The sequence below is a fragment of the Nelumbo lutea genome, chromosome 2 (genome assembly GCF_056320005.1).
Source record: "Nelumbo lutea isolate HS-2025 chromosome 2, American lotus-T2T, whole genome shotgun sequence".
NCBI classification, from domain to species: domain Eukaryota; kingdom Viridiplantae; phylum Streptophyta; class Magnoliopsida; order Proteales; family Nelumbonaceae; genus Nelumbo; species Nelumbo lutea.
The window spans coordinates 87,143,205-87,166,027 of record NC_142685.1 but is presented as its reverse complement, the minus strand read 5'-3'; the positions used below and the strand labels follow the sequence as shown (position 1 = coordinate 87,166,027).

At 41.4% G+C, this 22,823-nt stretch overlaps 1 protein-coding gene across 12 annotated transcripts in view; it reads right to left on the bottom strand.

Moving 5' to 3' along the window:
• Positions 1–22,823, bottom strand: part of LOC148871727 (transcription factor TGA2.2-like) — a 66,213-nt gene that overhangs the window by 28,825 nt on the left and 14,565 nt on the right. For all 12 annotated transcript variants that reach the window (XM_088969052.1, XM_088969059.1, XM_088969055.1 and 9 more), the window contains 4 exons: positions 16,779–16,853; positions 16,636–16,695; positions 5,423–5,500; positions 5,258–5,309 (listed from right to left, as the gene is read on the bottom strand). In XM_088969052.1, coding sequence (XP_088825178.1) covers positions 5,258–5,309; positions 5,423–5,500; positions 16,636–16,695; positions 16,779–16,853 — 265 coding nt within the window. The remainder of the gene's footprint in view (positions 1–5,257; positions 5,310–5,422; positions 5,501–16,635; positions 16,696–16,778; positions 16,854–22,823) is intronic.

Genomic DNA, 22,823 nt, shown 5'->3' with positions numbered 1-22,823 from the left:
CTATTTTCAGCAAAATTGATCTTAAATTGGGCTACCATCTGATTCGTGTCCGCAGTGAGGATATTCCCAAGACTGCATTTCGCACACACGAGGGCCATTACGAATTCCTTGTCATGCCCTTCGGTCTCACCAATGCGCCATCGACTTTTCAGTCGTTAATGAATACTGTCTTCCATGATTTCCTCTGTCGCTTTATGCTGGTATTTTTTTATGATATTTTGGTTTATAGTGCTTCTGAAGCTGCCCATTTGGATCACCTTCGACAGGTCTTCTCGGTGTTGCGCACCCACCACCTCTTTGCTAACTCAAAGAAATGTATCTTTGCTCAGCCTAGCGTTGAATACCTGGGTCATATTATTAGTGTGGCTGGTGTTTCTACCGAACCTTCTAAAATCCAAGCCATGGTTGATTGGTCCCAACCATCTTCACTTAAACCTCTAGGTGGTTTTCTGCGACTTACAGGCTATTATCATCGTTTTGTGTGTAACTACAGTAAAATAGCATGGCCATTGACACAGCAGCTTAAAAAGGATGCCTTCTCATGGAAATGCGAAGGCTGAGAATGCTTTTCAGGAGTTGAAACGGGCTATGACGTTCGTACCTATGTTGGCCCTTCCGGATTTTTCCCAGCCCTTCTTGATCGAGACAGATGCATCCGGTGTGGGTCTCGGTGCAGTATTAATGCAGAATAATCGACCTATAGCTTTTACAAACACAAGCTTAGTCCGTCTACACAGTCAAAATCTGTTTATGAGCGTGCATTAATGGCTATTGTCTTTGCCATTAAAAAATGGCGCCCCAATCTTCTTCGAAGACGCTTTACTGTTCGTGCTGACTAGCGTAGTCTAAAGTATCTGTTGGAGCAACGGGTTGTCGAAGGTGAGCATCATAAGTGGCTCCTTAAGTTTATGAATTATGATTTTGAGATTCAGTACAAACCAAGTACCGAAAATGCCGTGGCTAACGCTCTCTCCAGAGTTCCTACTGAAATGCACTTAGATTCTCTTACAGTCCCTATTTTTCTTGATTTTGATGACCTTAAGGAGCAAGTTAATGTTGATCCTTTTCTGGCCAACATTAAGAATGTCTTACAACATGACCCGACTGTCTATCCTGCCTACTCTTTAGTTGGAGACCACCTTCGTTATCATGGTAAATTTGTTCTATCGGCTTCTTCCCCATTTATTCCCCTCTTACTTGAAGAGTTTCATTCTGGTGTTGTGGGAGAACACTGGAATCCGCCAGACATATCAGCGAATAGCAGCTGAATTTTACTAACAGGGAATAAAGCGTTCTATCCAGGAGTTTGTGCAGACCCGTGATGTGTGTCAACGCAGTAAATATGAAGCCATGTCCCCTGTTGGCCTTTTGCAACCTTTACCCATTCCTGAACATATCTGGGAGGATATTGCTATGGACTTTATTGAGGCTCTTCCTAAGTCGAAGGGATTTGATACAATTATGGTGGTGGTCAATCGTCTCTCCAAATATGCCCATTTCATCCCTCTCAATCACCCTTTCTCGGCTCTCACGGTTGCTCAGGCTTTCCTACACAACATAGTTCGTATACATGGCATCCCCTGATCAATTGTGTCTTATTGTGATCAGGTCTTTATGTGTTTCTTTTGGCGCGAACTTTTCACCTTGCAAGGTTCGGAATTGCGTCGTAGTTCAGCTTACCATCCTCAGACGGATGGTCAGTCAGAGGTGGTTAATCGCTGTTTAGAGACTTATTTGCGATGCTTTGCGGCTGATTCCCCCTCCCACTGGTCTTCTTGGTTATCTTGGGCATAATACAGCTATAATACTTCTTTTCACACTACTGTTGGCATGACACCTTTCAAAGTGGTTTATGGGCGCGATCTTCCTCCATTAATCTGCTATGAGCTTGGCTCTACGGCTAATGCTAATGTTGAAGTTGCTCTCCTTCAGTGTGACGCTATACTTGGGGAGTTGCGTGCTCATCTACACCGTGCACAACAAAAGATGAAAGACTCGACTGATGCGAACCAACGTGATGTGAATTTTGATGTCGGGAATTTGGTGTATGTGAGAGTGCGACCTTATCGCCAACAGTCTCTTGCTCGCCGAGTCAATGAAAAGCTTGCCCCTCGTTTTTATGGACCATTTGCTATCGTGGAAAGAATTGGCATTGTCGCTTATAAACTCCAACTCCCTCCAGATGCACGGATTCACCCAGTTTTTCATGTCTCGCAACTCAAGAAAGCGATTGGCAATCATATCTCTTCTCCGGTGATTCCTTCCACTCTGTCGGCTGATATGAAAATGCTTGTGGAACTTGCATCCGTTCGAGGGGTGCGTCCATCCACTATGCCTGGAGTTACTGGTACGGAAGTGCTTATTCATTGGCAGGACCTGCCTGATTTTGAAGATTCTTGGGAGCCTTTTTGACTTACTTCGAGACCAATTTCCTCATTTTAACCTTGAGGCCAAGGTTAGACTTTGGGCAGCAGGTAATGATAGGCCCCTAATTAACCTTACGTATGCCAGGAAGAGGAAAGGTCAACAGCCGGCTAAGGGATGGAATAATTGAACAATTGAACACAAGGGATCAATTATAGCTGAAGGGAATAAGGACAGTCTTGAGGCATTTATAGCTATGTCAGTTAGGAATAAGAAGAGTGTTGGGCATTTATAACTTGGCCACCTAGGCATTTATAGAGGGAGTCAGTTATGTTGTGAGAAGAATATAAGAAGGGGCTTTGGGGGATGGTGGGAGGCATGTTTTTTTTTCTTGAGTGAAGAATACTGTGAGTGATTGGGAGAGCCGGCGGTCTCTCGATGAACCGACCAATTGTAAATGTTTCCTTCTGAATGAATACCAGTTTCTTTTGTTGATGTTCGAGTTGTGAGAATTCTGTTGTGAGTCTGAGAGTTGTGTGTGAAGTTTCTGGGGCATAACACCCTACCACAACCAGCCAACACAATACCAGAAGGGAAAGCAACCACAAGGAAGTCGCAGCTCCTACAACAATAAATACCAAGGAAGACCAGCCAATCTGCCTACATGCTACATTTGTGGGGAGGAACACCTGACAAGACATTGCCCAAAGCGGGAGAAGCTAAATGCCCTCATTGCCAAGTTGAGTGATGACGAGCACAGTGATGGGGAGCAAAGTATGCAAGCACCAAGGGCTCCCTACAACTTTTCAATGCCATGATGAAGAAAGGGGCTACCTCCAAACAACCCGCCTCAATTAAAAGAGGACTGATGTACATTGATATAAGCCTTGGCAGGAGGCCAAGGACTACGATCGTAGTTGACACGGGGGCCACTCACAACTTCATATCCATTGCAGAGGCCAAGAGACTTGATTTGGCCATTTCCAAAGAGCCAGGCTGGCTCAAAGCAGTTAACACAGGTGCCAAACCTACTGAAGGCATGGCTCGCCAAGTCATACTACAACTCGGCACCTGGGATGGGGAGATTGACCTCTCCGTTCACATGGATGACTTTGATGTTGTCCTCGGAATGGACTTCATGATACAGGCAAAAGCGACATCGACGCCTCACCTTGACACTCTGATCATCTTGGACGAGCAGTCACCTTGCATGCTCAACATGATCGCCACGGCCAATACCAAGAAGAAGCAAGTCTCAACCTTGCAACTCCAGCACCAACCTCAACATCAAGGGATGGCAAAGAGATCTACAACAGCCACCACTACTGCAACTAGAAGTGATCGCAACAACTCCAAGAAGAAGTCGGCACCAACGCCAACACTGGCACAGCACCAGTAACAGTAACAGAAGCCACCTTTGCAGCAGAAGTTGCATACGCCCGCAATTGATGGGCCCAAGAGAAGACCCAAGGCCAACTTCAACTGTAGTAGTACCCACTACCTCAATCATTGGGGAGAGCGAGTGCCACCCAAACCATATAGGAATCACATTCTCACCCCTCCTCAAGCCGAACCACGTAGTAGCACGGTTAGCAACCATCCTTGGGCAAAAATGCATGGGAACCAATACCCGAAAAATCCAAACTATCATTTTGACCTAGCCTTGGCCACAAATTTTCCTACCACCACCGGGGGACATCCAAAATCCTACCTTGAAGTAGTCAGGCAGGGACTTAAGGACTAGCCATAGGTTTTCCCACCATCAAGAACATCCAAAAACCTTCCACCCAACCTCCTATCCGAGCCTTGGAAGAAACCCTGTTCATGGAGCAGTTGAAGAACCTTCCTTCACCACCAAGAAGTTCGAGCCACAAGCCAGAGCTGGTCATCGAGGACGAAGACAAAATTGTGGGGGAGAATGTCACAAGTGACCATTTTCCCGCGCCTTCAAGTGCCATCACCATGCCCACAGCATGCCATCCGAGTGTCCAAGTGTGTGTCATGGGTGGAACATTGCATGTATTTTGTATGGGGGGAATGCCAATGGCATTATTGTAATTTCGTAGTATGATTTTTCACCTTTTTTATGTTTCATTATGTCACTCCCCCAAAAGCTTAACGTACTCTTTGAGGGGAGGTAGGTAGTTGAGTGAATCAATAGCGTGTAAAGGTTAAGCACGAGATCCCCTCAACATTGAACTGTGTGTTTGTGCTTACCATCAATTAGAGCAATACAATAGCCTTTTTACTAATTCGTGTGCATTCTTGTTGCCTTTTGTGTGTTATTGCTTGCATTCGTAGGCTTACTCGACCACATCGAGTGTCGCACGGGGCCTCACCGAATAGCCTCGTGACAAGTGGGAGCAACCAAAACTCCTGCCTTTGTAAAGCTGGCAATGGCAATTGATCAACTAAAAATCCAGCAGATTTTCCACTGCCCCTCACCCCCACTATTTTCTCCTCCAATTCCAGCAACACCCGCATTACCTAAAGCACTTCCATCAAAGTTAAGAGTCATCACCCCTTCTTCCCTATTGATTCCAATAACCCATGTTTCACAACATAATTTGAATTTACACTTTGGTGGTTTGGCCCAAAATTGTTGTGTGAACCCCCTGTTTAGCTAATGAATCCACATCCCATTTGCCAATTGATTTAAGTCTTAAAATTATCTCCTCAAGAGCTCCTTGAATTAAAACAGGAAATACTTCAATTTCCTAGGACACAATTCCTAGACATGTTTTCTGTTCTATAAATGATTGACGAACCTGAGAGCATAACCTATTCTTGAAATCATGGCTCAAGATGAGAAGGCATTCAAGTAGAACAGCAAAATTTTTTGAACAATATAGGTATAGAAGGAAAAGAATGAGCAAGGGAAAGGAGAGAATACCATTTCCACTCACTGAGTGAGATTGGTCACCAGAACTGGAAATAAATATACCCTACAAAGAGAAAAAAAGGACAAGACAAAATAAACCCCCATGTCAAATCAACCTTCCCATCGTAGTACTTATGAAACATAGAATTAGAGAACCAATAATTAAAAAAATCAAACCTGTTGGCGAGCTCGCTGGAGCTCCTGCTCAAGTTGGGTTAGCTTAAGTCGGCTACTTTCCAGCTGTTGGACATATGCCTTCACAAGAGAAGAATCATGCAAAGAAGTGTCAGATTAATAAATAAGAATGACATGTGCCAAAAAAATGCAAGCCTTCAGAAGAAACAGAATACACAAAAATTTTAGTCTGCAAGTTAAACATGAAGGGCATACAACATATAGACAAGTTTAACAAGAAGAAAAGAAATACGCATATCACTTTTGCAGTAATAACATCCCAAATTAGTCACTACAAATTTTCACAACAATGAAGATGATACAAGTGTTCACTTCTGGCTCTTTCGTTCACATCTAAAAGGGAGAGTATAACAAAGCTTTCAGGAAGTAAACATATGTATAATCAATCCCCTTATGACCTAAAATTGAGATGATTCATCAAGAAAAAGGATTCAGCAATCTATTTTCTTTATCTTTTTTTTATTAATAACTGCAAGAATCTATAAATATAGGAATAATGTAAAAGGTGTACACTATGAAAAACAAAGAAAAAAGATTACAACCATATCAATACCCTGACCCTCAATGGACCCAAATCACAACCCTCACTTTTTACATTTCATTTTCCAGGTGTAATGCCCTTGTCCTTGATTTACGAGTCTCCAATACAGTTTATTTCTGTCCACTCTTTAACTTGCTATTGCATCCGCTACATAATTTGCTGACCTCCTTAGACATTTAGCTGATGGTCTTAGCTCCCTCATCAGGATTCTTACTCCTTTCAGTATATCTGTAGTGACATGTACCCAGTCTAGTATCATTTAGCCATTTTGTGCTTGAATCCCCCTTCAACTACTATACCTTTGAAGTTTTCTGCTTTCCCCAATCTCAAGCCCTGAAGTACTGCTAACAATTCTGCCCTGATTGAGTCTCCACACACTGTAGAACCGGAATATCATGCCAAAATATGTCCCAAACAGTTCCTATAGACACCTCCAACCTCGATTCTCCTGGATTGTCTCTGCTGCACCCAAGTTTGATTTTATTTGATTCTCTCCTGGCGATGACCAGTCTATCACCCTTCAATTCTGGATGTAGACGATGCCACCACTTCCATCCCCTGTAATGCCATCTTTCAAAAAGGCCTTAACAAACCCAAAGTTTTCATCCAGTATACTATTATAATCTTGATAAGCTCAACTAAGGCCTGGCTCCTTTGTATGCATTTCTTCCATGAAAATCCCATCCTTTCTTTCTTCCCACACTGCCCACAAAACAGCTACTCTCATACATCTTCATAATACCTTCTCTCTTCTCTTAGGAGAAGAGAAGAAAGCCCCCAAAAACAGATCCTTCCTCATTGGGTGTATCCCACCTGCAACCAAATACTAGCAACAATTTGGCAGGATATTAGTAAATGATAAGTAGTCTCACTTGTAGCATTATACAGAGGGCGCATATGAGGGGAAAGGCACCAGTTAGGTCCTTTCTCTTGGATTACCTCACAAGTATTGATCTTCGAGTGTGTCCATGGGTGATAGGAGGTGACTTCAATGCTACCCTATCTTCAGATGAAAGAAATTCAGGAAATAGAAGATCAAGGGAGATGAGCCTGTTTTCTGAATTTATTAATAATTTTGAGCTGCTGGATCTTCCTTTAGAAGGAGCTCAGTTTACCTGGACAGATAATCAGGAAATTCCTATACTGGTAAGGCTGGACAGCTTTCTTGTTTCCTCAAATTGGGAGGAGACCTGTCCAGATTTTAAACAGCTGGCCCTCCCTAGGCCTGTTTCAGATCACACTCCAATTCAGCTAATTTGTGGGAATAGGGAAAAGGTAAAGACTCCTTTCAAATTTGAGAACTCTTGGTTTGAAGAAGATGGCTTTTTATCTGTGCTGAAATAAGTGTGGAGTGAATTCCGGGTGGAGGGTACTAGTTCTTTTATCCTCGCAAAGAAGTTGGGAGCAGTTAAAGAAAAGGTCAAGAAATGGAGGTCAGAGAAAGGTTCTGATTTTGAAGAGGAGAAAAGTAATTATTTGAAAACAATTTCATACATTGATAAGGAAGAAGAGGGAGGCCCAATATCGGAAGAGTTGAGAAGGAGAATTCAGGCCAAAACTAAATTTGACAAGGTGACTGTGAAAGAAGAAATTAAATGGAGACAAAGAGCCAAGGTAACCTGGTCAAGGCTAGGTGATAGAAACTCTCATTTCTTTCACAAAATGGCAAATTCCCGTGTGAGAGTTTCTTCAATCAGTAAACTGGAATGGGAGGATAAAGCAGGGGAATCAGTTGCTGAAATCAAGTCAGTTGCTACCTCTTTCTATAAAAATCTCAAGAAAGTTGGGGCAAGAGACCTTTTCCTTCAGAGTTCGCCTTCAAGCAATCTGGAGTTTAGATGGGGACAAATCTCCTGGGCTGGATGGTTTGCCTAACTTGTTTTTATATTAAATGTTGAGATTTCATTAAGGCTGACCTGTTAAAGGTGTTCCAGGACTTCCACAGAAATGCATCTTTACACAGAAGTCTTAACACTACCTTTATCTCCTTGACCCCTAAAGTAGAAGGGGCTACAAATATTAGGGATTTTAGGCCCATCAACCTTTCTAAAAATCAGTTTGCCTTTGTTCCAGGGAAACAAATGCTTGAATCTGTCTTGATTGCAAATGAACTTTATAGACTCAAGATTAAGGGAGGATTCTCCGGGCCTGGTTGTAAAGCAGGATATAGAAAAAGCATATGACCATGTAAACTAGAGGTGTCTAGATCGGGTGCTTAAGAAAATGAACTTTGGACAGAAATGGAGAAATTGGATAAAAGTATGTATTTCTTCTCCCGAATTCTCTGTGTTGATCAATGGCCAGTCTGTGGGGTTTTTTGATAGTTCAAGGGGTCTTAGACAGGGGGACCCACTCTCTCCGTTGCTCTTTATTTGTATATCAAAGCTCCTGACCCAATTCTCCCTTAAGGCAGCAACCAATGGTTTGTGGGATGGTTTTGCAATTGCACTGGAAGCGGAAAAAGTCAATCTATTGCAGTTTGCTGATGATACTCTCTGTTTTCTTGATGCCTCTTCTGATCAGGTGGAAGTATTACTTGGTATACTTTGCTGGTTCGAAGTAGTCTCAGGCCTTAAAGTTAATTTCCATAAAAGTAAGATAATCCCAGTGGGCCCCGTTCCTAACCTGGATTCTTTTGCTAGGTTGATGGCTTGCCAGGTGGACTATCTCCGGGTAAGTACCTTGGCCTCCCACTAGGTGCCAAATGTTATTCTTCTACTTTATGGGATCCAGTAATTGAGAGAGTTGGGAGAAAATTGGCCTCCTGGAAGGCAAAATATATGTCTATAGGAGGGAGAGAGACCCTTATCAAGAGTACCCTTGCCAACCTCCCTACCTACTTCATGTCCATGTTTCCTATGCCATCTAAAATTGCTAAGAAACTTGAGAAGATGCAGAGAGATTTTCTCTGGAGAGGGTGGGAAGAAGAGAAGAAGATGCACCTTGCGAATTGGGACCAAGTTTGTCTTCCTAAGGCAGAGGGTGGTTTAGGCCTTAGAAGATTAAAGGTGGTAAATTCGGCTTTATTGAGTAAATGGTGTTGGAGGTTTGCTGCAGAAAGATCTTCTTGGTGGAGGTCCCTAATTGCCACAAAATTTGTTGTGGGTTGGAAAAATTAGAAGTCTCAGGACCCATACCCAGCATGGGGTTGTTCGGTTTGGAAAGGGATTCTTAAATCTTTTCCTGTGATGTATGAGGGTGTGAGGTTTAAGGTGGGAAATGGGAACAGGCTGAAATTTTGGAAAGATCACTGGTGTTTGGACAGACCTTTAGCTGAGGCGTTTCCTCTTCTGTTCCAATGTGCAGTTAACCAAGAAATATCAGTGGCGGAGTCTTATGTGATTTCTAACAACACAGTGACCAGGAATCCTCAGTTCAGAAGAGAGTTATTTGATTGGGAAATAGGAGTTATGCATCTACTACAGATTTTACAGGAGCAGACGATAGACATTGCTGGTGATGATGAATGGAGCTGGTCCTGGAGTAAGGATGGCTGTTTCTCAGTCAAATTCCTTACTTTGAAGCTTAGTAGTAAGGGGGTTACCGAGTTCCCTTACCAGCAAATATGGAAGTCTTGTGCTCCCCCAAAGTCTATCTTCCTTGTATGGACTATGGTGCTGAACAAATGTCTCTCAAGACTCAACCTGGATAGAAGAGGTATTCAACTCCCTTCTCCGATGTGTGGTTTGTGTGGCTTATTGCCTGAGTCCACAGACCATCTGTGTTTACATTGTCCTACCTCTTCAAGAGTCCAGTACCACTGAGGAGATTGTGCAGCAGGCGGTCAGCAAGCTGATTTCTTGGGTGTCTGTTACCCCTGATTTTAAAGAGTTGAATGTTCCTGAATTATTTAGGTCTTTATCCATTTGAGATCTGTAACATGTCCTGTAATCTGAGCGGCCGCATGTGGCTTGCTCTTCTATTGTAATGAGTTCTTTCTGAATCAATAAATTTATTAATTTACCTTTCAAAAAAAAGTATTGATCTTCAAGTGAAAAACCACCCAGCAGCAGGCCGTAATTTTAGAAGAACTGGACCTTTCCACACTTCCTTCACAGGAAAGGCCAGGGAAGACCAGGATAAATCAGAAAATCTATGGAAGAAGGAAGAGCTAGAAAACCATTACGATTCAAGGTCTAAATCCCTTTATCCTCTTCATCTGGATCTAAGAAAACATTTTCAAAACACACAGGGAGTTCAGAGACAATAGATAGTTCAATGTCCCTACCCCTCTTCTGAATCCAAGATTCCAAATGACCACATGGCTGGTTACAGAGATACAGTGACTAATGGTTTTGTGTTTGTGAAGTGAAAGACAGTAAAGATTGCGAAATCAGCCAAAGACATCAGTCCTTTGCCCATCTTTAAAGCACTTCATGTTGATAATGCTTTCTTTGGAGTCCTTGTTGACAGCAATGCTTCTCAAAAAACGAAAGGAAAAGAAACAAATCCTTGGTGATAATTGCTTTTTGACCCAAGGCATGAGGAACAGGGCGAGGCGTGCACCATTTCGAAGCAAGGTGGAAATTTGCTAAAAAAATCCTAAAAATGCCAAAAAAAAAAACAAATTTTCAAAAAAAATGACATAATTCAAAAGAAATGCAAAAATATTAAAAATATAAACTTAGGATGCCACCCTAGCGAAACACTCTAGTTCAGTTCACCCTAGCAAGTCACCCAATTTATGTCCTTTCTATTTTTAGGATGCCGCAAAGGGAGGTGATGAAAGTAGAGAAGATGATGAGGCGGCACCAAGAGAAGGAAGGAAAGATCAATTGTTTAGATGGAAATTAGTCTACAAGAGAAAGGACTAAGGGGCTTAGGATTAGGTAACCTAGGGAAGAAAACTAAACTCTGTTGGGAAAATGGCTTTTGAGATAGCCTTTGGGAAGGTTAAGACTTTGGCACAAAGTTGTAGAAAGCATTCATTGGGCTGAAGGCAATGGTTGCAATGCTGGCATCCCTCAAAGGGCTACGCTAAACTCTCCTTGGAAGGCTAATTATGGCATTCTTCCCCAATTCTCAAACTTAATCAGGTATGAAGTGTGTACCAGGGATAGGGTTCTCTCCTGGGAAGATTTGTGGATTGGTAACTCAACCCTCAAGGACCTTTTTCCTTCCTTGTATTCCCTCTCTTGTTTTAAAAACGAACCAATTCAAAGATTTGTCACCTTCTCCTTGTCTTTTGGCTTCAACTAGAATTTGAGATTTAGGAGAGAATTGAGAGATCCTAAGCTTGACTATACTACACAGTTACTTGGATTTCTTGATCATGTTTGTTTGGACCTTTCTAAACTGGATGCTCATATTTGGTCCCCTAACCCCTCGGGTGTTTTCTCTCTCGTGCTTCTTTCTTCCCTAGCTCTCAGTTTTTCCTTGCAAAGAGATTTGATCCAAAACTACAGTGGGAACACTTTGTTGAGAGACCTCTCTTAGGAAACTAAACACTTTGGATAACCTGCAATAAAGAAGACCTTGTCTTAGTATCTCCCCCAATTGGTGTATTCTCTACAAAGCAATCAAAGAAAGTTGTTACCACTTACAAATCTCCTACACTTTTGTTGTAGGTCTTTGGGAGAAGCTTTTCAGTCTTTTTGGGTGCAGCGTGCAGGTGGACACTGTCGTTGCAAATTAGCAATTTATTTGAACCTACAACCTTCAAGATGGCCTAAGTGAAGCCCCTCTTCTAAATTTTCCTCTATCCTTTATGAGCTTGAAGTGTGGATCCCCTTTTCTACTCTTCCCCCATCATCTTTAGGAATCAAGCCTGGAACAGACCCATATTCACCATTGATGTAATAGCATCCCCCAATTTCTTTGGTTGTTTATTCTCAAACTTCTTCCCCTTATTAAACTCAGAAAACAAGAAGGAATTGGTGAAGCCTATCTACATCGTTGAACAATTGTATTCCGAGGTACTAAGGCTGAAGGAAATTGCATCAATAAGCTCTTTCTTCACCCCTAACCATGAACTCGAGACTCCTTCAGCCTTACCTAGATTGCTCGATAGGGAAACAACTCCAAAACATTCATCAGTTCTAGGCTCTTCACTCATTTTCTCCAAAGTTGATTGACCACTTAGATTTTCTTGGGTAGGATCTCACTACAACCCAGAAGAATCATCATTAGCATAGGTACATTTTGTTACACGATATTTCTACTCACCCCTTCCGAATATATTTGTAGTCTTCTCCAAGAGTCGTATGGAACCTTCTTCAACAGCCTCTAAAAATTTCAATCCCTTTCTCAAAGAAAAAGGAACACTGTTTATAAATGAAAAAGTGTTCGAGTGATGTTGCCAAACCAGCCAAAAGATTTTACACTTATCTTTTAAGTCGGCCCCACCGCCCCACTTGGGTTGAAATTTAAAACTTTCTTTTCTCTTCAACCTAGGGGCTTGGATATTTTCAAATTCACACCACAAGCCCCTAACCTTTCACCTTCAAAAATCCCTTTCCCTGAGCCTCTCCCAGAACAATGCAAATTGGAAGAGGATTCTTTGGACTATCTGCTTTGGGTGCCTCTCTTGCCGCCTTCTAGTCTTTCCATAGAAACACCAGGTCTTCACCTGCAATTATGATCCTCATTATGGAAACCTTCTCAAGTTAGAACAGATCCAAGAGAGTAGGAATCAATCACACATCCTCGATCTCAACAAAAATTCTTGTAAACTGAATATGCTCCCATCTTCTATTTCTAAAATCAAACCTTCTAACCCTTCCTACAACATTTCCAATGGCCCTGAAAACCTCAATGATCCAAGCATGCAACGATATCCCATAGACATCAATCCAAGCATATCTCATTTTCTCTACATCCATTCCAAGGCAAGGTGACCATCGGCTGAAAAAAAGTTTGAGATTTCTTTTTCTCCCAATCCATTTCCTTGCTAGGGCTTCTTTCCACCTGAAACCGAACAGAAATAGTGATGCCCCAACCTTCAAACTCAAAAGAAGCTCAGGTTTCTCGCTCTTGGCTCACCCAAACTCCACTTCTTTGATACCAGGATCCAAATGAACAAATCTACCTACTAAACATCACTCCATCTCTCTTCAACTATGTATCCTTCCCTAATAGACACACTTCCAATAGTCATAAACATCATTCAGGTACAGCTTCCTGAGAGATCTTTTAAAGCCTCTGTTTCCTTCTACATGAGAATCAGCCACTGATGCCAGGACATTAAGATGGATAAAATCATTGCCTTGGAATGATTTTAAAGCATATTATCTCAAATTAAAATGCATAAACTTAAGTTTAAAACAAGCATGAATTTTAAAATGAATGGTCTAAAAAAACCAATTATCTCAAATACATAAACATAACATGTAAAATGTATTTAAAACGAAAATTTAAAAATAAAATCAAGCAAAACATATAAAACATTTTTTTTAAAGGTAAGGTAATTTATTAAAATAAGAACCAGTACAAAGGAGCCTAGGCCATTAGATGCTGCCTAGAGCCACCACAAATTACAGATGCAACCAGTTCTGAGATCTAAACAACAGACAAATATCAACATATAAAACATATTGAAGCATGTAAAACTCTCAATCTCTTTAATTTTTTTCCCCAAATGCATTACTTCACATAGCTAATGTGATGTTAAACATTATGCATTCCTGATTTTACGAGCCACTTTTGTAACAAGCCCCTGGAGGCAAGTCCATATCAGGGTCTTAAATTCTTAATCCCTATAAAAAAGAATTTATAATTTTAATTCTTTTAAAATATCTTTTATTAGGAAGAAAGAATGAGCAATATTTGCAAACATGGGGTTTTCGGAGCTCTGGTGAGCGAGTGAAAAAAATTGAAAAATGCACAAATTTTAAAAGGTGCACTCTTGTGCGCCTAGGCACACCTTCTACCAGCATCAAGGTCAACACTATTATCTGTGAGTTTCTTCCAGCACAAGCAACTGATTTGGAAGATGTCTCTTAATATACATTATAACATGTAAAGTAAATAATGAGTTGTTTAATCACTAGTTCACCACTACTATACGGTTCCAAGAAATGAGAGCCCTGATGCCTCTTTAAATTCAGATATTCACCTACACAATATAGTGGTTGAACCAAATGAGGAAATGTCCATGTACATTTCCCTGATACATATGGAAATAGAGGAATGCCAAAAACTGTTTTGGGAGTAAAATACCAAAATCTTCCCAAAATACAGAGAACCCCAGATGAGTATCACTGATATGGTCACCACCAAAGTCCCAAACATTTGGGGTCAGCTATATGTACACTACTTCAATGCATGTCATTTTGTCCTAGCCCTAGCTTCTCTAGCCCCATCAACTGTGACTTGGGAGAAATCAGTGGACACTATAATCAGACAACTGCACATTATAGCAAGCTCATCAACTGGTCAAAACCCCAGTATCATTGATCCAACTGTGATCAGTGTTCGCCTGCTAGATAGATCTTGACAAGAGATGCATCGGAGACAACTTAATAGGAAATGTTATCAAGGCAAGGTATATCATTATGAAATATTCAGCCAGGAAAAAGCAAGTAATTCAAGAGTTCCCTCTCTATGATAGCAATCAAACTCAACTTTGATGTGTGTCCTTAGGCAACCCAAGCATGAAGATGGATCATTCAAAGGTAAGAGGAAAACCATTCTTATGATGTACTCTAGCCTATTCCATCAGAACAAAGAGCATGGCTTTGCTTTACCACCCAGGATTGATATTCTCAAGTTTCAGACATTAGGTTGGGGAAAAGAAAGAGACTTGGCTTCCAAAGTTGATATCTCATTCAGAAGCTCGCCAACTCATTACTGTATCAATATAATCTTGCAAGGGGTAGCAAGGACTGCATTGATTTCAGAACCAATATCCAAAACTTGTTTAATGTTTTCTTTCTCTATTCCAGCAATGTCTTGATGGCATTTGTCCAAGCCCTGCCTTAATAGTAGGATTATAGGATTATCTTCCATGTTTTGAGAGCTAGATTCGTTGATTTTCCATGTTTTGAGAGCATGGTTTAAAATGTCCCCAACATTCCTAATATTTCCATTACATATTTCCATTTCCATGGGTAGCAATGCAAAATTTTACTAGAATCGACATATTCCCCAATGAACACTACCAGCACTTAGAGTACAAGAGATAGTTTCCACAACATATTTCCATTTCCATTTCCATTCCATGGGTAGCGACATGAAATTTTTACTGGAATCAACATATTCCCTAGTGAGCACTAACAGCACTATGTGGAGTACAAGAGATAGTATTTTAACATAAGTTTGTGACAATATTGTAAATATGTGGAGTAACGATGTTATTAACTTACATGATTACCATTTTGAGTTTAAATTTTGATTTAACTCATTCTATCATGAAGCTCTGAATCTTAATGTTTACATGGCAACTTTAGAACATATTCTTTTGTCTATAACCTTAGTTTCTTGGCTTTGTTTATTTATTTGAAATAAGACAATAATTTAGAAAGGTGTGTCTATGCTTCTTTTATCATTCCATAAAACATCATTCTATATTTTGCATATTTACAATGTTTCCGCCATGTCTATATTTTTTACAATATTTCCATACGATATTTCCAACATTTCCGACATGTTTCTTATATTTGGACGACCAACATTTCCACTTTAAACCTTTTTTAGAGGAAATTTAATGTTACTAATAGAAAGAATTACTATATTTCCAATTAATAATGCATGTTGAATTGTATGTAAAACCAAAAAACTAGGAAAAACATAGTTTTTTATTTTATGAAATTCTTATCACCTAGGCAATGCCTAGGTGACAGGCACCCCACTACTGCCTAGGATCGCTGAGGCACCTTAACAACTATGCTGGAAACAGGCTAGACTGGAAGGACCATTACCCACTGACAATCCTGGCGATATGGGGTCTTAGGAGAGGTCAACAGAAATAAACCTAACCTTCAGAAATTTCTCCAAAAAGTGGCTGTTCTTAGACATAAACCTGCATTCTCAAGCTTGTCAGCCCTTGTCAGCCCAAGGTTTTACCATCGTACCAAGCAATGCCCCCCCCATAGGACCAGAATCGACTCCAAATCAAAAAATAAATAAAATACCCTATGCAAACCCAAATTTTATTAAAAATAGACAGTTTCGATAATGCCAAATGGTAGGTTCACAATTTAATATAATAAGTAAAATCCCTGCCCCATATTCATCGTGCACTGGTTCCAGGTGGACAGTTTAATCCATGAATTAGCAACCATTTCCACAAAATGCACATTCACAATGTTAAACAAAAATGATTCCAAACAAATAACTCTGCAATAAAACTTGATCTACTTAGCAAGTAGCAGGAAACTAAAATTTATGGTGTTTCAACCTGTGCCAATTAGAATGATTTAATATTGGTAGTGACATCAACTACTAAACTCTAATGCTGTCAAAACACATTAATAAACTAGTGCCAATTAGAATCACTTAGGGAGTGGTCCCAGAGGAAACCAAATTAAGTTAGAACAAAATCATGGGGTAGGTAGTGGATGCTAGACTACAATTACCGCCTTACTCTATACTGCTTTGTAAACCATTCTTTTGAACACATTAATTAACAGATTTGACTGCCATTGATCAAAAACAATTGTCAAAACACCAGTAAGATAGCATGACTTAGAGACCAGATAATTAAAAACAAACGTACTTTCTTTCTTAATCTGCTTTTTCTTGCAGCTTCACGATTTTGGGCAAGCCTGCGAAGTGTCTATTAGACAACAATCAAATAAATTAGTTATCACACAAGCACACTCAGAATAAAATATTCAAAAGGGGAAAAATCCATCCAACCTTCTGATCCAGTTTGTCCTTCGATCTGTCACTAGAATCAGAACCCACTACAGCAGTAGACTGACCAGTCTCCATCTGAGAACAGAAAATGCCAAATGTTGGCTCTTCATTGAAATTCATTGCACAGACAACAACTTGATTTTATATTAAGCAGATGATTTGATGAATATGCAAAATGCTCAAATATGGAAATACAAAAAATAAGGTGTGCCCAGATTTAGATGGCAAAGGGTTGGAATAACAGAAAGTGAAACCAAAATCTGCCCCTTCATTGATTTCACAATCTGGCTACAAAAACTAGAGCAGCAAAGGATCAAGAGAAGACCAGATTCATGAATCCACCACCATTGTTCAAATCGTGCAGTTCATGATTTGAACCTAAAATGATTTGAAACGCAGGTACTAATCATTTTTCATATTGGCCCTATGATTTCTAAGCAAATCTGGTTGGGGGACCAGCCCCTAAAATACTTGTTTCCTTCTCTGTATTCCATCTCCTTGTATAAAAATGAGACCATCTCAATTTTTCTAGCACCTCCTATTTTGCCTCTTGGTCATAATTGGGATTTTGGGTTTCAAAGGGGATTGAGGGATGAAGACAACACCTGTCTGTCAGAGTTGTTGTTACTTCTTGAAAGAAGCTGCTTGGAGCCTCCAAAACCGGACAGAGGGGTTTGGTGTCAAAGTCCTAAAGGTCTCTTTTTTTTTATCAATAACACTTTCATTAACTCATCAATAGAATATTTACAATAGGAAGAAAAACACGCTTATCTTCCAAGAGCAACAAAGAACCTCAAGAAAAGGAAAAAAAGAAAGAAAACACACTATAGTTACAGCTTAGCCCAAAACAGTGAGTCCCTTTCTGCCCCTTGTTTAGCTAAACCGTCAGCTAGGGAGTTGGCCAATCTTTTAACCCAACATATATTAACTTCCATTTCCCACACCAGCCACTTGAATTTCCTCCTCTCATTATTGTACTTCCATAAGCCATTGTGATCTTTTAATCAGCCACCCTATCACCACCTCTGAATCCCCTTCAATTAAGAGTTTCCTGATGTTCAACTCCTTGGCTTTCTAGACTTCTTCCATAACTGCAAAGATCTCAGCTCTAAGAGTCACCCACTCCAATTGGGCCTGAGGACATGGCAGAAATGACCCCATTTTCATCCCTAAAAACATCCCCAATCCCCGATTGTCCCGGACTTCCCCTGCTACACCCATCAAAGTTTAGTTTCACGAATCCACCAGGTGGAGGGGTCCAAGCCACACTCATAACTGACTTGGTCTATGTGCAACTTGCAATTTCACCCCACTTCCTCAACATGTCATCCACAGTGTAATCTGTGAAAAGCTCCAAAGATTTCAGCCATTGTACCGCCCTAATATGAATGAAAGCCCACAGATCTGCAGCTCCTCTCTGAGCTTCTGAGAATATCCTGGTGTTTCTTTCTTCCCAAAGTGTCCAACATACTGCAGCCCTTAGTCCTCTCCACATTGTCCTTCCCCTTTCTATCTGCCACCTGAAAAAAGAAGGGGGAAAAAAGGCCATGCAAGTTTGATGGGGGATTCCAGCTACATCCAAATAGGGACAAAGCCCATTCCCAAATTGACCTCGCAAAATGGCAAGACACCAGTAGGTGAAAACCAGTCTCCCCATCCGCTTTACAAAGAACACACCATTGAGGTGACAAACAAGTATTGGGTCTCTTCTTTTGGAGTAGATCACCAGTGTTGATTCTTTCCAGATAGGCTTCCCAACAAAAACTACCAACCCTAAGAGGTATTGCTCTGCACCAAACCTCATCAACAGGAAAAGGGGGGAAGGTAGGACTAGTGGACTGACTTAAGACTTTGAAAAAAGAAGCACAACAAAAGATGTCATAGGGGGTAGGTGTCCAAATTCTAGAATCCACCCTAGTGGGGTCTAAGACAATGTTATCAAGAAGAGCTAAAAGGCTCAAAATATTGTTTAAGTCTGAGTCCCTCAAATCCCTTCTTAGACCCAAGTTCCACCCAATCCCAGAAGTGGAAGAGGACAAGGTGGTGAAAGACGAGATTAGCTCATTTTTCAAATCAAAAAGAGCATACAAAGAAGGAAACTGATCCTTTAAAGGGACACTCCCCACCCAGGTTTGTTCCCAAAAATTTATCGAGTTACCAGAATTCAAATCAAACCTGATATTAGGGGAGAAAACTGGTAACAGGTCATGAATGGCTTTCCAAGGAGAATTGCTTGTGGTCCTAGCTCTGATTCCAGCGTCTCATCCATTATGCTCCAGCCCATGTATACTTGCCACTATTCTAGCCCATAGCTTCTCCTTCTCCAAAGGGAATCTCCACAACCACTTTCCCAACAGTCATATTCCTTCTCCTAATATTCCCAAGTCCCAAACCACCACAGCTCTTACTCCTACAAACTATCTCCCAGCTAACTCTATGATCCCTCTTTTCCTCTCCCGGTTCCCACAAGAAATCTCTCATTATCTTATCCAATCTATTAGCAACCTTCACTGGGATTTTAAACACCAACAGGAAAAAGATAAGCAAATTAGCAAGCATGGCCTTAATAAGTGTAATTCTCCCACCAAGAAAGAGGTAGTTCTTTTTCCATGAAACAAGTCTTTTTCAAACCCTTCCACCACCGGGTTCCAAAGGCTCTCTCTCATGGGATTATCACCTAAAGGCAACCCTAAGTAATTCAAAGGCCACCCCAAGACTTCACACCCCAGCACTTCAGCACTCTCCCTGATCTCTCCCTCCTCCAAATTTACCCCCACAACACAGCTTTTCCCAAGGTTAACCTTCAAGTTGGACATTTGCTCAAACAATTGTATCATCGACTTCAAATTCCTTACAAAACTCACATTACCGCCTTCACAAAACAAAATCGTGTCGTCAGCAAACTGTGAGTAAGGGGGGTTTCCACCCTTCCAACTCTCCAGCCTCGAATGAGCCCCCATAGAATCTGCTCTGTGAATCAGTTTCCCCAAAACCTCCGCAATTAGAATGAACAAGAAAGGAGAAAGGGGGTCTCCTTGTCTTATACCCCTAATGGCTGGAAAGAAATCTACCGTTGTCCCATTCACTAGCACTGAGTAATGACAATTCTGAACACAACCCATGACCCACTTACACCATCTAGCCCCAAACCCAAATTTAGTCAAAACTTTCCTCAAGAAGTCCCAGTCCACCAAGTCATAAGCATTTTCCAAGTACAACTTACAGACCACACCCTTCTTACCCCTCTTAAAGTTCTCCACACTCTCATTAGCAATTAAAATCTGATCAGTAATTTGTCTTCCATTCACAAAAGCTCCTTGATAGTGTGCAATGATATCTGGAAAAACCTTCTTCAGCCTCAAAGACAACACTTTTGCAATGATTTTATACAAGCTATTAACCAAGCTAATTGGCCTAAAATCCTTCGGGTGGGAAGCATCTTTCTTTTTTGGAATTAAGGCTATAAATGTAGAATTCACACCCGGATTGACAATTCCTCTCCTGAAAAACTCCTCAAACACCCGCAAAAGATCATCTTTCAAAATATCCCAACAGTCCTGACAAAAAGCCATTGTGAACCCATCCGACCCTGGAGTTTTTGTTCTATCCATAGAAAATACAGCCTCCTTGATCTCTTCTAAACTAAAGCTTCTTTCCAACCTTCTCCTGTTCTCCACCCCTACATCTAGCCAATCCAATCCTTCTACCCACACCCTTCTACACACAGGCCTTCTTAGAATAGATTTGAAGTTCTCCACACAGGCCCCGGCAATCTCCTCTTGATGTACTAACTCAACTCCATCTACTACCAACTTGGAGATCAGGTTCTTCCTTCTCCTGCCATCTGCTAGAGAGTGGAAAAACCTAGTGTTTCTGTCCCCCTCTTGCACCCATTTACACCGAGATTTTTGCCTCCAACTAATTTCCTCCTTGTGCAGGCAGTCCTCTAACTGTCTTCTCAAAACTCTCCTGAGCTCATTGTCTTCCTCTCAAAATTCTCCCCTTTCTTCTTTAGAGTCAAGGCTTTTCAATCTTATCCAACAGATCTCCCTTTCTTTCTTCTATCCTCCCTAACTCCACCAAATTCCACTCCTTGATTTTTGCTTTCAAAAATTGAAGTTTCTTATGGAATTTCATCCCCTTCGACTCCACCAATGGGTTACACTAATACCACCACTCCCTCCCTTTGTTAGTAAACCCCGGATGGAGTAACCACATATTTTCAAATCTAAAAGGGGTAGGACCTCCACGCCTTCTTTCCTCCTTACATAACACTATGGGCCAATGATCGGAGGTCACCCTTGGAAGAGCTCTAGAAGCCAAGGTTCCCCACTGATCTTCCCAATCCAGAGAGAACAGGAATCTATCCAGTTTAGAGCAAATGGGTCTAGATTGGAGATTTGACCAAGTAAATGTCTTATGGGCTAGGGGGGATTTCTTTAAGCTCAAAGTCATCCACAAAGTTGTTAAACTTCCTCGTGCTTTTTGTCACCCTCTGGTTAACCTTATTGGATTCCTCCAAGAATCTAATCACATTAAAGTCCCCACCCAAGCACCAAGGCCCATCCCACAACCTTCTAACATCAGCCAATTCCTCCCACAACTCCTTTCTCTTTCTGTAGTCATTCGGTCCGTAAACATTTGTGAGCACCTAAGTAAAATCACCCTCATGCTGCTTAAGCTTCACGGACACCGAGTACTTTCCGATCAACTCCTCCAGGCCTTCAACCACATCCCTCTTCCACATAGTTATAATCCCCCCAAACACACCCCAAGAGGGAGCAGCCACCTAGCTAATCCCCCTAGCTTTCCAAACACTCCATGCCCAATTGTTATTAAACTCCATTCTCTTAGACTCTTGCAACAGCACAATGTCTGGGTCAAACTGTTTTATTACCTCTTTTATTGTCGCTCTCTTCCTTGCACTCCCAATTCCCCTCACATTCCAACTAAGAATCTTCATTCCACTTCTTTTTTAAACCCCTTGCCACCTTCCACTACTTCCCCCCTTTCCTCCTATCTCCTTTTTCCCCAAGCTTCTTGTCTCCTTCTACATCTCTCTTCAATCTCTCTACTTCACTCAATCTCCTCTTCTTTGTTCTGATCTCCTTCTTCCTCTTCTGTAATCTTTCTTTCAACACATTCAAATATTCCAACCTACAACCCAACTTCTCTACAAATTTTGCTATCGTGTCTTCTCTCACCAAGTCCTCCACCCCTACCCTTCCTACAGAAACCCCTAAAACTCTGCCCATCTGCCCGTTCTTCCTCTCCCCTGGTCCCACCTCTGATCTTTCCTCTCCATCCATCCTCCCTCTCCTGATATCTCCCTCCTTCCATGTTCCTTTCCCTCCATCTCTACCTCAATCCTTTCCCTCCTCTCCACTAACCCCTCCCCTCCTTCCTCCCCTTCCCTCCAAATCAACTTTCCTTCCACTTCCTTAAACACTTTCAATGATTTCCCACACTTTTTCACTCCTAAACATTCCTTCCCGCACCTTCCCACATTCCTTCCTTCCCCTCTCCCCCTCCTCGGAGAGCCCGCCTTCTAGCACGGCTGCATATTCATGGGCTACAGGACATGGAACAGGAACGAAATCTGGAACCAAAGACACAGGAGACACATCAGTAGCACAAAAAAATTCACTTGGTTACCTGGGAATGATGGACAAGCTAGAAAAAGACTGCTCCCGGCCTCCTTCTCTTGTTCCAGAGGTTGGTAAACACCTGTCTCCCTTAGTTGGTTGGTAAGTACTTCTGTCCTTTGGTCAACCTGGTGATCTTTCCACTCTACCCCTGGTTCACCCCTAGATGGTGTCTTCCTGCTCTGCTTCCTGTTCTCCCAGTTTACCCCTTCTGATAATCCTTGCACACTCTATAACCTTGGGAATGAGTTGACCCCATTGCAATCTACACCCTGAAATAAGCTTGCAATATTCCACCCATCCAAGTCACCTCCATCACAACTACCTTCGTCGTTTACACTGCCCACGCTAGTACCATCAGCAGAAGGGTCCTCCGCTTCTTCATCTCCTTCACTACACT